Source organism: Euprymna scolopes, chromosome 13 (assembly GCF_053919585.1).
Source record: "Euprymna scolopes isolate OS-2025 chromosome 13, ASM5391958v1, whole genome shotgun sequence".
Classification (NCBI taxonomy): Eukaryota; Metazoa; Mollusca; class Cephalopoda; order Sepiida; family Sepiolidae; genus Euprymna; species Euprymna scolopes.
In genome coordinates this window covers 52,030,782-52,046,465 of record NC_136494.1, presented here as the reverse complement: position 1 = coordinate 52,046,465, position 15,684 = coordinate 52,030,782, and the positions used below count along the sequence as shown (strand labels likewise).

The 15,684-nt window shown below is 30.8% G+C and overlaps 1 protein-coding gene across 2 annotated transcripts in view; it reads right to left on the bottom strand.

The window, feature by feature from the left end:
• Nucleotides 1-15,684, bottom strand: part of LOC145292021 (E3 ubiquitin-protein ligase RNF115-like) — a 65,728-nt gene that overhangs the window by 30,521 nt on the left and 19,523 nt on the right. For both annotated transcript variants that reach the window (XM_080138027.1, XM_080138025.1), the window contains exon 2: nucleotides 2,944-2,993. In XM_080138027.1, the coding sequence (XP_079994153.1) occupies nucleotides 2,944-2,993 (50 nt within the window). The remainder of the gene's footprint in view (nucleotides 1-2,943; nucleotides 2,994-15,684) is intronic.

Genomic DNA, 15,684 nt, shown 5'->3' with positions numbered 1-15,684 from the left:
ATATTAGCTATGGAATTCATGTATGAGCGGGACACTTGTGACGTAAAGAAAATATTTTTTTTTGACATAACAGAAACATTTCTATGAAAGTATATTAAAATGAAAAATCACGGACGGATCACTCAAACATGAAAAGAAAAAAAAAATCCTCCCTATTCGTGTAAAGTTACCTATTTTTCTGAATAATCGCTCAAAAATCGAAAATTAAACATGATTTTCCTACGAATCGAACGCCGCCAAAAGTCATTTAGCAGCAAAAACGCACATTAACCTACCGATGAGAAATATAAGAATGAAAAACCCATATTGGAATCCTTCAACCAAATTATAGAAACTTAAAATCTAAAAAAAAAATAAAAAATAATTAATAAAACTTGAAGCAAAAAAATAAAACCTAAATAAATGAAATAAAATAAAACTAATATTGAAACAGATTAGTAAATGTGTCAACAAATTCACCATTCTCACAACTATTTTGTATCTAGAAATGTAAACAAGGAAGGAAGGAAGGAAGGAAGGAAAAGGGACATATAGAGAGTAGTAGTAGTAGTAATCTTGGCTTTACTACAATTATTCTTATATTTGTCAACGAGTTAAAGTTGTTTAGTTGTAAGAAAATAGCGACAGTATAGTTGTAATAAAGAATAGTTGCAAAACACCCCTGCTCTTCCCATGTTAAATAATAATTTTGAAATAATAATGTTAATATTTCAGTGCGTAGGTCAAAATCTGCAAATGAAGCAATTTGTGTTTATTTGTTTACAGTGTTATGGGTTAATGTTTATGTGCGCATGCGCAACCGTATGTCGTAAACCGGAAAGTGGGTTACACCACTCGTTACAAGGTCATTTGAGTTTTATAATTATATAGATTAGTATGTTCATGCTTTTGAAATGATCACTATGTAAGAACATTTTAAGTTATCGATAATGTAAACACAATTGTAGTCTCACATTTGCATTATATTCGTACACTGAAAAAATGTTTAAAAATTATTTAGTTTAGTTTATTTTTATGCTTCTTTTAAATCGTTCCAAAATTATGAAAATATTAACATATCAGTTACATGGAGGGGGGGGGGATCTGTGGTGTGCGTTGGAAGTATATATACGTTAAGTCAAAGAGTAGAAACTGGCAACTTGGTAGAAAACAAACTTTATTCACAGGCATTAACAGTAAATCTGGCCAATGTAGAAATGAACCGATTTATAGTGTATCTTTTACAGAAACCAATAAAACTGTGTGCATTGTTTGTGATAAGCAGTCTGAAAGTCAGTCAGATTGCTATGTGTGGTACGTGGAGGTTTGCATATTTTTGCCGGTGCGAATAAGGGAAGCCATATTGAATGTTAGTGAAATCATTCTCGTTGACTGTGAAACGAGTCGGAGGAGCCAATCAACGTGTTCAGAGTCAAAAAGACGAAACAAAAATGAACGTTTATTATATACATACTGAATGAACATTAGATGATTGTTGATAAAATTACAAAACGAAATAATGAATGCATGTAAGAATTGAACCCTATGAAATATTTGGTAACGATGTAAACTGGTGTAGAAGGAGGGCATAACAATGAGTGAGGAAATGTCTTGTTACCACCTGTAAGAATGACTTCTTTGAGTGTTTTTCCTTGAAATTATTGTAGGAATTTAATATAATGAATTAAATCGATTGAAAACTGGAAAAATCGCATCAAGTATTAGCAAGTAGTTGGACCATACCGAATGTATATGTGGAATCTGTGTTTTTTAAAAAATTGATTTCCTTTTATTACGTATATAATCGTAGTTTTCTAGATGTAAATCCACTGAAATTCTGGTGTTTTAGATGATTGTTGATAAAACAAAATAACGGACGCATGTAAAAATTGAACCCTATGAAATATTTGGTAACGGTGTAAAGTGGGGTAGGAAGAGGACATAACAATGAGTGAAGAAATATCATGCTGCCATCTAAAAGTACTACTTGTTTGGGAGAGTACTTCTCAGAATTATTGAAGGAATTCAGTATATTTAATTAAATCGATTGATAATAACCAGAAAACATGCATCGGGTATTCACAGGTGATGTGGACATTTTGGAATGTGTGATGCCAGTGTTTCTTTTCCTATAATGTCTTTTTATAGACGGGAATAATTGCCTCTATTTTATTATATATAGAGAAGATTTGCATCACTTTCAATAAACGATAAGCAAAAGCTTTGATAAAATTACATCATGAAATTCCTCTATAATTATTAATAACACGATTACTTTCTAGAAACTAATAAGGTTAATATTCCACGGACAAATCCATGTTTTATATAATGTTCTTTTTCTCAGAAATGTTACACAAAAGATGTCATAAAAACAGTTCATAGTTACAAACCTTTTTATTTTTGTGTAATGAAATCACAACTGATGCTTTTTGTTATGCACAAAGTATTTTAATCATATTAAAACTGCATGGATAAAAGAATCATTTGTTAAGAAAAAATATATTAAAAAATATTGAAGTTTATCAGGTCCAATACATTTACTAACATCTAAGCATTAATATTATTTGCATACCCTTAGTAAAATAATAATTTATTTTATTCATACTGCAATTTATTGTGTCTGTACAACAGTAAATTCTTAAATTTCAAAATTATAAAACCTTTGAAAATTATTAAACTTCTCATAAGAATTTTGTGTTCGGTGTAATTAAAAGTGAAACGTGACCAAAAAATAAATTTAATAGAAATCAAAATTTAAAAAAAAATGTCAATTGTATAGATTACACTGGATAAAACTATTAAGGCAACTTACAAAAGAAATATTTATGTTTATAAATACACTATTTCTTTTTTAAAATAATCAAGCTTACAGTTTATTTTGTTTTTTAAAAGTAAGGATGTTATTAAAAAACTTAATTGAATCATGAAAAAAATATAAATTTATTTTAAAGCAAGAATACTTACTCTGTAATTTCTTCTACAAACCCACTTTTACAATTGGGACATGTGAATTCCTGCAATGAAATAAAATTCAAATGCTTAATAAATCAAAAAATAACTTTCAGAAAAATTTAAATGAGCTGAACAAAATCCTAAATGAATTTTTTTAATATATCAGACATCTTTTTAAAATATTAAAAAAAATTAAGGAAAATTAATTATTTTCTTATTGTAGACAACCAGGTTGATAATCTAATTGAAAAAAAATTGCAGGCTATGTTCTTTTCTTTTTCTTTAAAACTATGAAGATGTATAAAATAATTACTAATTTTTGAAAACAACTTAATCATTTTTCTAAAATATTTAGCAATAAAACATTTTTCAAATTTCAATCAAACCAAATTTATGATTTAACAAAAAAGTAAGTTAAAAATAATTTTGAAAATTTGACTTTGGAAACCATTATTTGGCTACCTACCAGATTTCATAAGGAACTCTTCTGGGAGAGGAGGTATTCTTACATTTCAGTTATAAACCTCCAATTAAAAAAGTAAAAAAAAAAAAAATTCTGTATCTGCGATCATTTAAAACTCGTGGAACCCTGTGGAAATTATCATACTTTTTATATCTATATAATTTACTGTTACTAATATTAATTTCCAAATAAGTGTCAATGTTAGGGTCAACAGGATTTAGAAAAAAAATTACTCTATAAGAATTGTTATTGCCAGCTAAATTTTCTTTAAAAATGAATTTGTTCCTTTATTTTAAATTGTAGTAATTATTCTTTGTCATAAAAATAATTGTCAGTTAAATATTCTTCAAATCAATAAAATGTCTTTTAAACTTGTACAAAAGACAAAAATAAAAACCAATTGACAGAAAAACAAAAGAGCAGATTTGTTCCTTACATTAAAAATACACATTGTATTTAGTTTAAATAGTTTTATTAAAAAGTTTTCTAAATATAAAAATACTAGCATGGGTGCCTGGCATTGCCCAGGTGTTTGGAGGTGTGTGTTGAGCAAAAAAAAAAAAAGTGGTAAGAAGGCAGGCTCCCGTACTGCGAAGGAGGAAAAGAATGGGAAAAAAACATGACATCTTTGTTGTTACGACCACTGCCAAACCGGAAGTGATGTAAGTTTAAATTAAGGCTAGACAATCGAAAACAAGGGATGACTTTCGAAAATATCGGCGAAAAAAGCGACCCCTCTCTGTAGAAAAGTGCTCAGTTGAAGGTGAAGAAATTAATGTTTTTAGCCAATTTTTCCGTATTTGTCGTCTGAAGGGACGAACTTCAAAACGATACTGATCTTGTGAAAATCCGTCGCCTCTGTCGAAAGTTTTAGGCAGATATGCAAACATACATACATGTACCTGGTTGTCTACAATAAGAAAATTTGCATATTCTTTTAAACATTCATTTCAATTAATTCCCTACTAGTTTATTAAGTTTTCTTATGGGATGATCATTTTTAGTTAATTATTACGTGTAATTATATTTATGCAGATATTCTACATTTATACTTGCATAATATTTGCGTAAAAAGTTTATAGTAAACACAAAACTGTTTCCATATATATTTATGTATATGCATATATATTTTTGTTTAACAAATTTTGCCTACTTAACTCCTAGAGTTTTTGGTCTACAGACAGGAAACTTTGTATATAAGGTATCTGAATTCATGCAAAACTTTATATTTAGGTTTTACCCGGGGGGGGGGGTATTGGGGAATTCGGTGCAAAAGTGCGAAAATTAGAAAAAAGAAAAAAAAAAAAAAAAAAAAAAAAAAACATTTGCCAGATGAAGGTCGAACGTCGGCATTACGAATGCATAATGTAGTAGCTATTGGCTCAGGTTTTAATTTTTAGCTTTGCATTATAAATATCTTCATAGCCCAGTCATTGACGATAGAGGCAAAAATAAATCTAGAGCTTAACCGTGGCCTTCGTTATAAAGATGGCCGGCCAGCTGAAAAAAATGACGTCATCGCCGAGGTCCCAACAAGCAAGATATGTGGAACTCTTAGACTGTCAATAATGAACAGTAATTTTTACAGACAGCGTTACAAAACTTCAAAATTGGATTAAAATAAAGAAATAAAGAAAGAACACGATTTATACTGAAACTCATCTAATATTAATAATAAAATAATAATAAAAAAAAAACACAAGTTATTTGTTTAAGTATATTATAAGCAATTGAATATTTCGTTGTATTATAGATTTTAAAGATTAGAATGCGTTCTTTAATTACTTATAAATTACATTTTAAAAAAGTGAAGGAACACGATTTGATTTGAAATAAACTTGAAGTTTATTTAATATAATTAAATGAAAATTATGCATGTAAGATTATGAATATTTGAAGCAGAACACAAGCAAAACATTTGATATGAGTTAAGACAATAAACAAATATTAAAATTAAACTTTTTTTTTAAATCAAAATGAATATATTTTTTAAATCAAAATGAATATTTTTTAATCAAAATGAACCACAATATTTTTTCAAAATCAAAAACAATATTTTTAATGAATTCATGAAATATTGCACAGTAAAAAAATTAACCTAAAGAAAAAATCATGTTTCTTATTTAAGATTATTTCACCACATAACAAAAATAACAAGCAAAATCATTTTTTATATCCATATTTTCAGTTTGTTAAAATACGTGGGTTTGTATTACTGTACACATAGATTCGAAAAAGTTGTCAAAAAACAAATATATAACAAATAAATGTTATCAAAGGCAAGATAAGTTACTTTTCTGCAAACTGGATATATTTTTCGTGTTTTTATTCAATGTAACATGTTTATTCAGCTCGAAAAACATAGTGTTTACCGATGTATTCGAAAATTCCAGATGGCGTCTGATTCTCTCTTTAACACGGTAAGTTTGGGATAAGGTGTTATAAATACAAAACCGGATAAAATACTGTTAAAAACTCGCTCAATATATGTTACCGTGACATAGGTTGACATATATTCGGCGGGTTTTTAATAGTATGTTGTATAGTTTTTTATTTATAACACCTTATCCCAAACTTACCGTGTTAAAGAGAGAATCAGACGCCATCTTGAATTTTCGAATACATCGGTAAACACTATGTTTTTCGAGCTGAATAAACATGTTACATTGAATAAAAACACAAAAAATATTTGGTAGAAAAGTAACTTATCTTGCCTTTGATAACATTTATTTGTTATATATTTGTTTTTGACAACTTTTTCGAATCTATGTGTACAGTAATACAAACCCAATTACGTTAATGAAATTAATTGTACTTATTTACTATGCCTCCCCACGGGACAGAGTTAGACACCAGGGTCGTTTTTTAACGTGGAGAAAAGGTACAAAAATAAAAATTGTCTCAGTCGTGAAGGATTTCTCCTCCACCGAAAGAGAACAAGAAATAGAATGCAGCATTTGGAGAACAGATACTACACTTTGATCTGGTCCCGAAGGCCAAGACTGTTTAAGACCACGAGTGAACGCGCGTTTTTTTTTTTTTTTTTAGTTTAGTTTCATATATATATATATATATATATATATATATATATATAGAGCGACGCTCTTTGTGTAAACAAATCGAGCGGAGGTATTTTGGACGATATCTAAAAAACATCGTTAAACTCACTACTCGTTCAAGCAGCCGCCAATAGCGTAATGGTTAGAAGCCTTGACTGCCGTATAAACGGTCGGGTTCCAATCCTGGCTTGAGGTAGTTGCCTGTCTAGCCGCACTGATGAGCTGTGAAACAGTGAAACAGTACTGTATGTGGATGACTATAGTGCTCCTCACCTTGAGTTGAGCATATTGAGAAGTGAAAAACGAATTACCATTAGCATATAAGCGACGCTCTTTGTGTAAACAAATCGAGCGGAGGTATTTCGGACGATATCTAAAAAACATCGTTAAACTCACTACTCGTTCAAGCAGCCGCTAATAGCGTAATGGTTAGAAGCCTTGACTGCCGTATAAACGGTCGGGTTCCAATCCTGGCTTGAGGTAGTTGCCTGTCTAGCCGCACTGATGAGCTGTGAAACAGCGAAACAGTACTGTATGTGGATGACTATAGTGCTCCTCACCTTGAGTTGAGCATATTGAGAAGTGAAAAACGAATTACCATTAGCATATTAGCGACGCTCTTTGTGTAAACAAATCGAGCGGAGGTATTTCGGACGATATCTAAAAAACATCGTTAAACTCACTACTCGTTCAAGCAGCCGCCAATAGCGTAATGGTTAGAAGCCTTGACTGCCGTATAAACGGTCGGGTTCCAATCCTGGCTTGAGGTAGTTGTCTGTCTAGCCGCACTGATGAGCTGTGAAACAGCGAAACAGTACTGTATTTTTAAATTTTATCTTTCTAGCTTTAAAAAAAAGTTTTAAAATTTTATCAGCCGGCATAATTTATTTTTAAATATTGAAAAATTTCAGAAAAATAAATTATTGTTAGATTTTTAAAACGTGTGTCAACAGCTTAAAAAAATCGTGTTTTAAAGAGTCGATGTTGTCTCGCATTTTCATTAGTTTTGTATGCTGTAAAAATTTTTTTTTTAATATTAGCAATTTATTTGAAGCTTCTTCTTTTGAATGGTAGAACATTTAGGATGATAATATTGAATTAAATTATAGTTACATCGTGTTAAATACAGGGGGGGGGGAGCACGTTAAAACTTACTTTGCTGAATGGAGATGGTGTAAAATCTTTTTTTTTTTTTTACTGCATTATAATTCTTTATCTTTCGGAAATGAAAATACTGTCACTTTTTGGTCCTTTACGATAATTTCCTCAGCAAGTTGGAACGATGCACCGTGAAGGCATTTTAATAAAAAAAGAAATATTACACTGACTTCAAGACGTTACGAATGCCTACCGGTGACTACCGGTGTCACCGGTATGGACTATCCGTGATGACGTCAGCAGATTAAATTATTTTTTCCCACCGGCCATCTTGTCTTTTAAGACGGTCTTGGCTTAACGCTTTGGTTTCGATTCTCAGTGGTGCACAAGTCTTTTTTTTTTTTTTTTTTTTTTTTTTTTTTTTTACTTTTTCAAGCATTACTACATATTGCATCCAATCTATCTATATCTATTATATCTCTAAAAGTGAAAGTGTCTGTCTGTGTACATAGTTAGTATAATTAAATTCTACACAATAACTGTCAATTTTCAGTCTACAGACTCGAAATTTGATATACAGGTTAGTGAGATTTGGGAAAATCTTTGTAATCAGTTTTCGACCAGAAATTTGGCTGTTAAGGGGTCAAAGTTCAACGATTTGACCTTTGAGAACTCTACCAAACTCCTCTGCCAATTGTGGGTATAAACAATTGAAATTTTAGATACAGGCTCCTTGAACATGAATCTAACTTACCAATTTGATTTGAGCCCAAAACAATAAATGTTAAGGGGTTATAATATGGGTCAAAGTTTTCAAAAATTTGACCACTTTAGTCTACCAAATTATTCAGACAATTTCTGGTCTAAACATTGAAATTTTACATAAAGGGTATTCAGAGATAGGGCGAGCTTTTTAATCGGTTGGAGTCGAAAATTTGAGTTACCAATGTATGTATGTATGTATGTTTGCATGTCTGCCTGAAACTTTCGACAGAGGTGACAGACTTTTACAAAGTAAATATATTTTTTAGGTTCGACCTTTCAGACGACAAATATCGAAAAATTGGTTAAAAACATTAATATCTTCACCTTGCAACTGGGCACTTTTCTACAGGGTGGAGGAGTGGAGTCGCTTTTTCCGCCGATATTTTCGAAACCCATCCTCTCCTTTCGATTGTCTAGCCTTAATTAAAACCTACATCACTTCCGGTTTGGCGGTGGTCGTAACAGCAAAGATGTCATTTTTTTTTCACGTAGAAGCATCATAAAAAAAAAAGTTTAAAAAATGGGAGATAAAGCTTTATCATGATGTGAAATATTCTGATGGATATTATCATTTGTCATCATTACATCATGAAAAATCCAAGATGGCCACCACAGCACAATTCAAAGAAATTAACAAAATATGGCTTATAACATTTCAAATGAAAGGAAATTTTGTACAAATTACTATTGTTTTCAAGTACATTAAACTAGTTAGTATAATTAAATTTTATTTTAACGGCTTCAAGTTAACGTGACAATTATCTGGCGAGTTTCTACCACTATTTTGTATAATTTTTTTTATTTTTAAGTCATTGTTGAGACTTCAAGAGACATTGTGGCCATTTTTTTTTCTTGTTCTCATTAACACTCAACACTACTTGTTTTTTGAACAAGATAAACATTTACAACACCAAAAATTTATCGAGGTAGGAAGAAGAGTAATTTGTCTTTGGTAACATTTATTTGTTATATATTTGTTTTTTGATAACTTTTTTCATACCTCTGTTGATTGTAAAACAAACCCAATAAAAGTTATTCTTTTACAGAACAGGATAAATAGTTTGTGTGTTTAAACTCATTTAAAAGCGTGGTCATTGTCGGTTATTCTTTTTCAAAGAATTTATTTTTTTTAAATATTCTTTTTCTTTCCATAATTAAAAATTTATGTTTTCTAAATAAAAATAAAATAAATACTTCATGTTTGTAAGTTAGTTGACGAACGTTTTGTTTACAGATTTTTTGTGCACATCTCGGCACACAAAAATTCTCATGTTTAAATGCGATTGTCACTACTTTTATCGATTCGTGCATAAAATGTTTTTATCCAATTCTTTTCAAATTTTAGGACAAAAGAAATTAATATTTTCGCTCTTAAATAGCGTTTGAACACAGTTTCTATCTTTACTTATCTTTGTACTACAAAGCATCAACTTTGAGATGTCTAACTTTTGACTGTGTTCAAATTCCGTAGAAAAGGCGATTCTTTTCCCTGATTAGCTAAAACAACTAGAAACGTCGTCGACGGGTACAACTTCCGCTTCGAGTATTTATGTGAATATACCCTGACTGCTTATTTGCAAAAAGTGATCTACCCATTAGCGGGCATGCTATGCAGGCATGTTTCGTTGTTAATAGTCGGATTTAAATAGCAATATACAAATCACAACAAAAATATTAAAATACCATTAAAAGTAAGTTTTATTGTGAATCCGGTTATACAAGTTTTATTTTGATGGAAGTAGGAGAAATGTACTTCTGACTGATTTAAAGACTATGAGTGTCAAATTAAGTAGCAGTGTGTGCCTTGTCCAGCGCTGAATGTTATAGTGTTTGATATTGCTAATATATAAAAGAATACACTACATAAATAAATCTTGTTCGCGAAAGTCCAAACATGTCTGTTATTTTATACTTGTTTACAGTGCCATGCATGCATGTGAAAGTCATGGTCAAACGAGTATCAATCGAAATCTGTTCTTGTTTTTCTTGGTGAATTGGGTCTTTATTCTTGACTTGATCATCCATACCATTTTGATCAACAGATGATACTTGATTTTGGAATAATTCATTTTAAAATTGGTAAAGCCAGAATGTTCTAGGTTAGTGACATCAGATCAATTATCAATCACTATCTTTGCTAATCAAATGAGCTGTTTTTTTTTTGTTTTTTTTAATGTGTGAACTAGTGATGAGATGATTCCAAATTTTTTCTCCAGATTTCGATATAATTGCAGATTTGGATTCTTAAATTTCTGAATATTTGATCAGAGATTTTTTTTCCCAAATTACTGTAAAAGCCACATGTAATGTCTGCATATACTGTATATACTTGTGTATAAGTATTCTTTTTCCACTTTTTATTTGTTTTCTTCCTTTACTTTTTATTTCTCTTCTTGGTGGGAAGATTTGGAAGGAGTATAAAAAAAAAAAGCAAAAACACAATAAGAGTGAAAAAAGATTGACTTATACACAAGTATATACAGTTTTTTTGCAAGTGTAAAAGTATACTTAAGGTAGGGAGTGTATATTACGAGTAGATCTGTCAAAATATTTTTCTCAAATGTTTTCCTTATAATTGATTGAAAATTGTGAAACAATAGATTTCTCTTTTAAAAGTGTTTTTCTTTTTAAAGCAAAGGTGATTTGTATTAATCTGTCGCTGACAAAATGCTATTTAAATTTTTTTATAAACTGACAATAGTTAATGATTAATATGCAAAATAAGACTAGAAAAACAATGGCTAACAAAGCTTCCTCCCCATCATAAAGAATGAGTTTTTAAATAGATGTTACTATTTAGAAAGCAATTCAACATGAGGAGGTAGAAGAGAGTCTTTGTTAACTATTTTGTACCCTCTCTCTCAAGTTTTCATACAGGGTGTTCCAAAATGTTCGACCCCATTTCGTAGGTCAATAATTTTGACAATTTTCGTTGGAATGACCTCAAATTTTCAGTTTGTGTAGAAACGTTTCAAGTTTTTGTGTGTAACGTTTGGCATTTGTATCTTTTCAGGTTAAAAATGCTGTTCACTTCAAAAAGAAAAGCCATTTTGCGTGTTAGAGCATACTTGGACTCGGTCACCGAAGACCGTGCAGTGTGCCTGCTTCACAAATTTTGCAAAGAGGGCACCAACTACAAAACAAATAATGACTTGGCACCAAAAATTTCAAGAAAAGGGCTGCTTATGCATACCTAAATCGCCAGGACGGCCATCAACATTAGCAGAGACAGTGAAGCAGGTCCATGAAGCCTTCCTGCATAGTCCTCATAAAGAGTGTTAGAAGAGCAAGTGTGGAAACAAATTTGGTGGATTCTGAGGAAACGATTGCGATTTAAACCTTACAAGCTGCAGCTCATTCAGGCCTTTCATGTGAAAACGTAAAGAATTTTGTGTTGAAATGCTAGATAAACTCAAACATTTATGAAAATCTGTCATAGAAATAACAAATATTTGTACTTTTTTTTTGTAAATTTAACCAATAAAACGTATGCCCTTCAACATAAAGTGTATTTAATTTCATTAAGATCCATCAAGTAGTTTGCAAGACATGCACATTTAGAATGGGTTCAACCATTTTGGAAGATTCTGTATTTTAATTTTTTGGTTGGTTATTGCTGTCAATGTAGCAAATATGTAATAGAATAATTTGTTTTACTGTAAAAAGAAAAACATGATACAGATAATAATAATAATGGCATATTTGTAGATTAACACCCTTCACCCTAAATGAAATTCTAATTTTTTAGGTGATTGCATATGCACACCTTGAAAAACTTGTCAGAAAGAAAAAGATCAATTTCATATATGAATTTAACAAAATGATCATCAATTTTGGGCTATTTTAACTTTTTAGGGATGTTCAATAAGCCCCAATCTGACTGGCAGGGTCATAAACCTATGTATAATTAAAGAAAAATCATAAATCCATGTATAATTTAAAAAAAAAAAAAAAAAAAAGTAGACCCCCCCCTCCCCTTTCAAATAAATGCACAGAATTTATCTCCCAGAATAAAATAAAATATTTTGGATTTAAAATGCTAGAATGTTTCAAAAATTGTATCTCATTTTATGCATGCTACTGCTCCCCCACTGTAAATTCTTAATTGCTTTGTTTATTTGTCAGGATGTTCACAAATCTTCATTGGATCCAATTTTATTTGAAAGCCTTATACACTAATTAAGCTATGATAGCTGCCATAGGCAGTAGTTTTCCATGTGAAATTGAGCTTTTTATGAAAAACTAGATAAGATGCACTTGGATAGAAAATTTAGATTAAATGGATTCGAGACATTCCAGAATGTACAACTAAAAGGACACAGTTTTTGACTTTCAGTTTTATTGTTAAAAACAAATGAAATATCTTTATAGTGAATATAATTTTTTTTATATTTTTTCAAATGCTACTACATTATTTCTGCACATCTTTTTATAGAAATGTTTATAATATTTGATTCATTTGCTTTAGGCACTTTGCTTATATAAAAAGTTTACAAAATCTGTTTTGTAAATAAAACTTTGTTGTTTTTTTAGTAATATTTTTTGTAAATAAAACCTCTCTTTGTTTTTAAGATATGTTTTTTTTCTTTTTTTACATAGGCATCACCACATCAATGCCAACAGGGTTAAAGAGTGTACAGTAGACAATTGGACAATATAATAATCGTTAGTAATGGAAATTCCATAAATTTGTTAACAAGTGGAATGGCTCATCAAGAACTTGTTTATGTTAGACTTGAAGACAACCATATTGTAGTCAGCTGGAAAACAGAAGACAATTCCACAGGCGTGCAGTTCTAAGACAGGAGCTTTGTTCATGGAATCTACGTTTAGGTTTAGGCACAGTGAGGGGAATTTTTGATAGTGTTTTCAGCTAGACAAGTGTTTCTTGTGAAAGTTTGGCAAGGGGGGGACCATAGACTGAAGCTCAGTCGAACACTTTCCATGAAAATAACGATACAGCAGAGACAAACTCGCAACATCTCTTCTGTAAGATAGAGGTTGCAGGGAAGAGAAAAGGACATCTCTTACGAGGCTACGAAGTCTATTTTGAACTCTATCAAGGCAGGACAAGTCCTTTCTAACAGCTCCTGCTTAGATGTGGCAACAGTATTCCATCCTTGGACGTACCTGGCTCTTATATAGATAGAGAATTGCATCAGCAGTGAGATATCTACTGGATCGATAGAAGGATTCCACCATTTTTCCAGCATCCTTGGCAACAGATTTGATGCATGTGTTCCATTTAAGATCAAGAGTAACAGTCAAGCCCAGAAGCTTGTCAAAACTTGAGGCCTTCTCAAGACAAGATTCATTTCAATTGATGCCAGATGGGGATCAGAACGTTGATGTAAAGATAGAAGCTTGGTTTTAGATGCATTAAAAGTAACCAGCCACTCCTTTCCCCATTGTACCACGTGTTCAAGATCAGAGGAGAGAGAATCAGAGAGAACTTGGTCGTTTAGAAACCATATTGTGTGTCACTAAGGTTATTTTTGCTGAGATGGTTGATTACTTCTGTATTTAACACAGATTCCAGCAACTTACTCATGACGCACAGGAGACTTATTGGCCTGTACTAAGAGGGGGAGGAGCGATCACCTGAATTCTTAAATACAGGGCATACTGATGAGATTTTCCAGGGTGATGGGAAGCAATTCTCCTTAAGACAACATTTAAACAGTTTTGTTTCGCTAGTTCTGGTTGAATTTTTTTGAGTACTATAATTGGAATACTGTCAGGGTCGGTTGCTTTACTCGAATCAAGGTTGATTTTTTTTTTTTTGTTGTTCATAAAAAAGAAAGAGCACTAATGTATCATTTTTTTGTCGCCCATTCTAGGCTGCCTTAAGTCTGAAGATTTTTGTATTATTTCACTTTAGATATCTTTTCCATAGTAGATGAAACAAAATTTTTATTAGCTTCTTTATAAAAAGCATTTTTACAAATGAACAGTAGCAATTGAATCTGGAAAAATGCTTATGTGAATTACTTTATCCTATTTTGTGACAATCATCCAAGAATATGAATGTTAAGTTTCATTTTTCTTGTGCAGGTGATAAAAATTTGCTGCAATGAAACCTTGTTCTTGAAGTAGGTTTAAAATTAGTCAATATCTGCCAGAAAAAAAAAGAAAAAAAAAAGTAGTCGTCAATCATAGTCGAGGTTGACCCAAAAGCTTCCTTTACATTAGTGATATAGAGGTGTAGGGGAGAGCGCCACTCTTTTTCCCAGGATTACTTCACTTGATCATCACCTTATAATGCTGAGTGGGTATCAAGTACCATTTTTTAAGGTTTGGTATGACTTGACTGAGGATTGGTAGAAGTATTCTAGTACTGGAAAATCTTGATACTTTAATAGTTTGAATAGCTTGAAAATATATTTTAGCCTAAAATGGATGATAAAATCTGCATTTTTTTAATAGTTTCTATTTTGTTAGTAATTATTTATTTATTTTTTTTTTTGTACAGGTGATCAATTATTTATTAATTTTGCAAAAGAAAATATGCAAAAATTTACAACTGTTCCATCATCTTTGCTATATCAGATGCACATAACTTTTTTTTTTCCTTGTTTGTAGTTTCAACCATTGATGATTGACTGAACCATATTCAGTCCAAATATTTCATTCTTAATTAGTACATAATCTATGTCTTTTTATGATCATAGAAAATTGTATTGAATTCAGTAGCATAGCATAGAAAATTGTATTGAATTCAGTAGCATAGCATAGAAAATTGTATTGAATTCAGTAGCATAGCATAGAAAATTGTATTGAATTCAGTAGCATAGCATAGAAAATTGTATTGAATTCAGTAGCATAGCATAGAAAATTGTATTGAATTCAGTAGCATAGCATAGAAAATTGTATTGAATTCAGTAGCATAGCATAGAAAATTGTATTGAATTCAGTAGCATATCATAGAAAATTGTATTGAATTCAGTAGCATATCATAGAAAATTGTATTGAATTCAGTAGCATATCATAGAAAATTGTATTGAATTCAGTAGCATATCATAGAAAATTGTATTGAATTCAGTAGCATATCATAGAAAATTGTATTGAATTCAGTAGCATATCATAGAAAATTGTATTGAATTCAGTAGCATATCATAGAAAATTATATTGAATTCAGTAGCATATCATAGAATAACTGTATTGAATTCAGTAGCATATCATAGAAAATTGTATTGAATTCAGTAGCATATCATAGAAAATTGTATTGAATTCAGTAGCATATCATAGAAAATTGTATTGAATTCAGTAGCATATCATAGAAAATTGTATTGAATTCAGTAGCATATCATAGAAAATTGTATTGAATTCAGTAGCATATCATAGAAAATTGTATTGAATTCAGTAGCA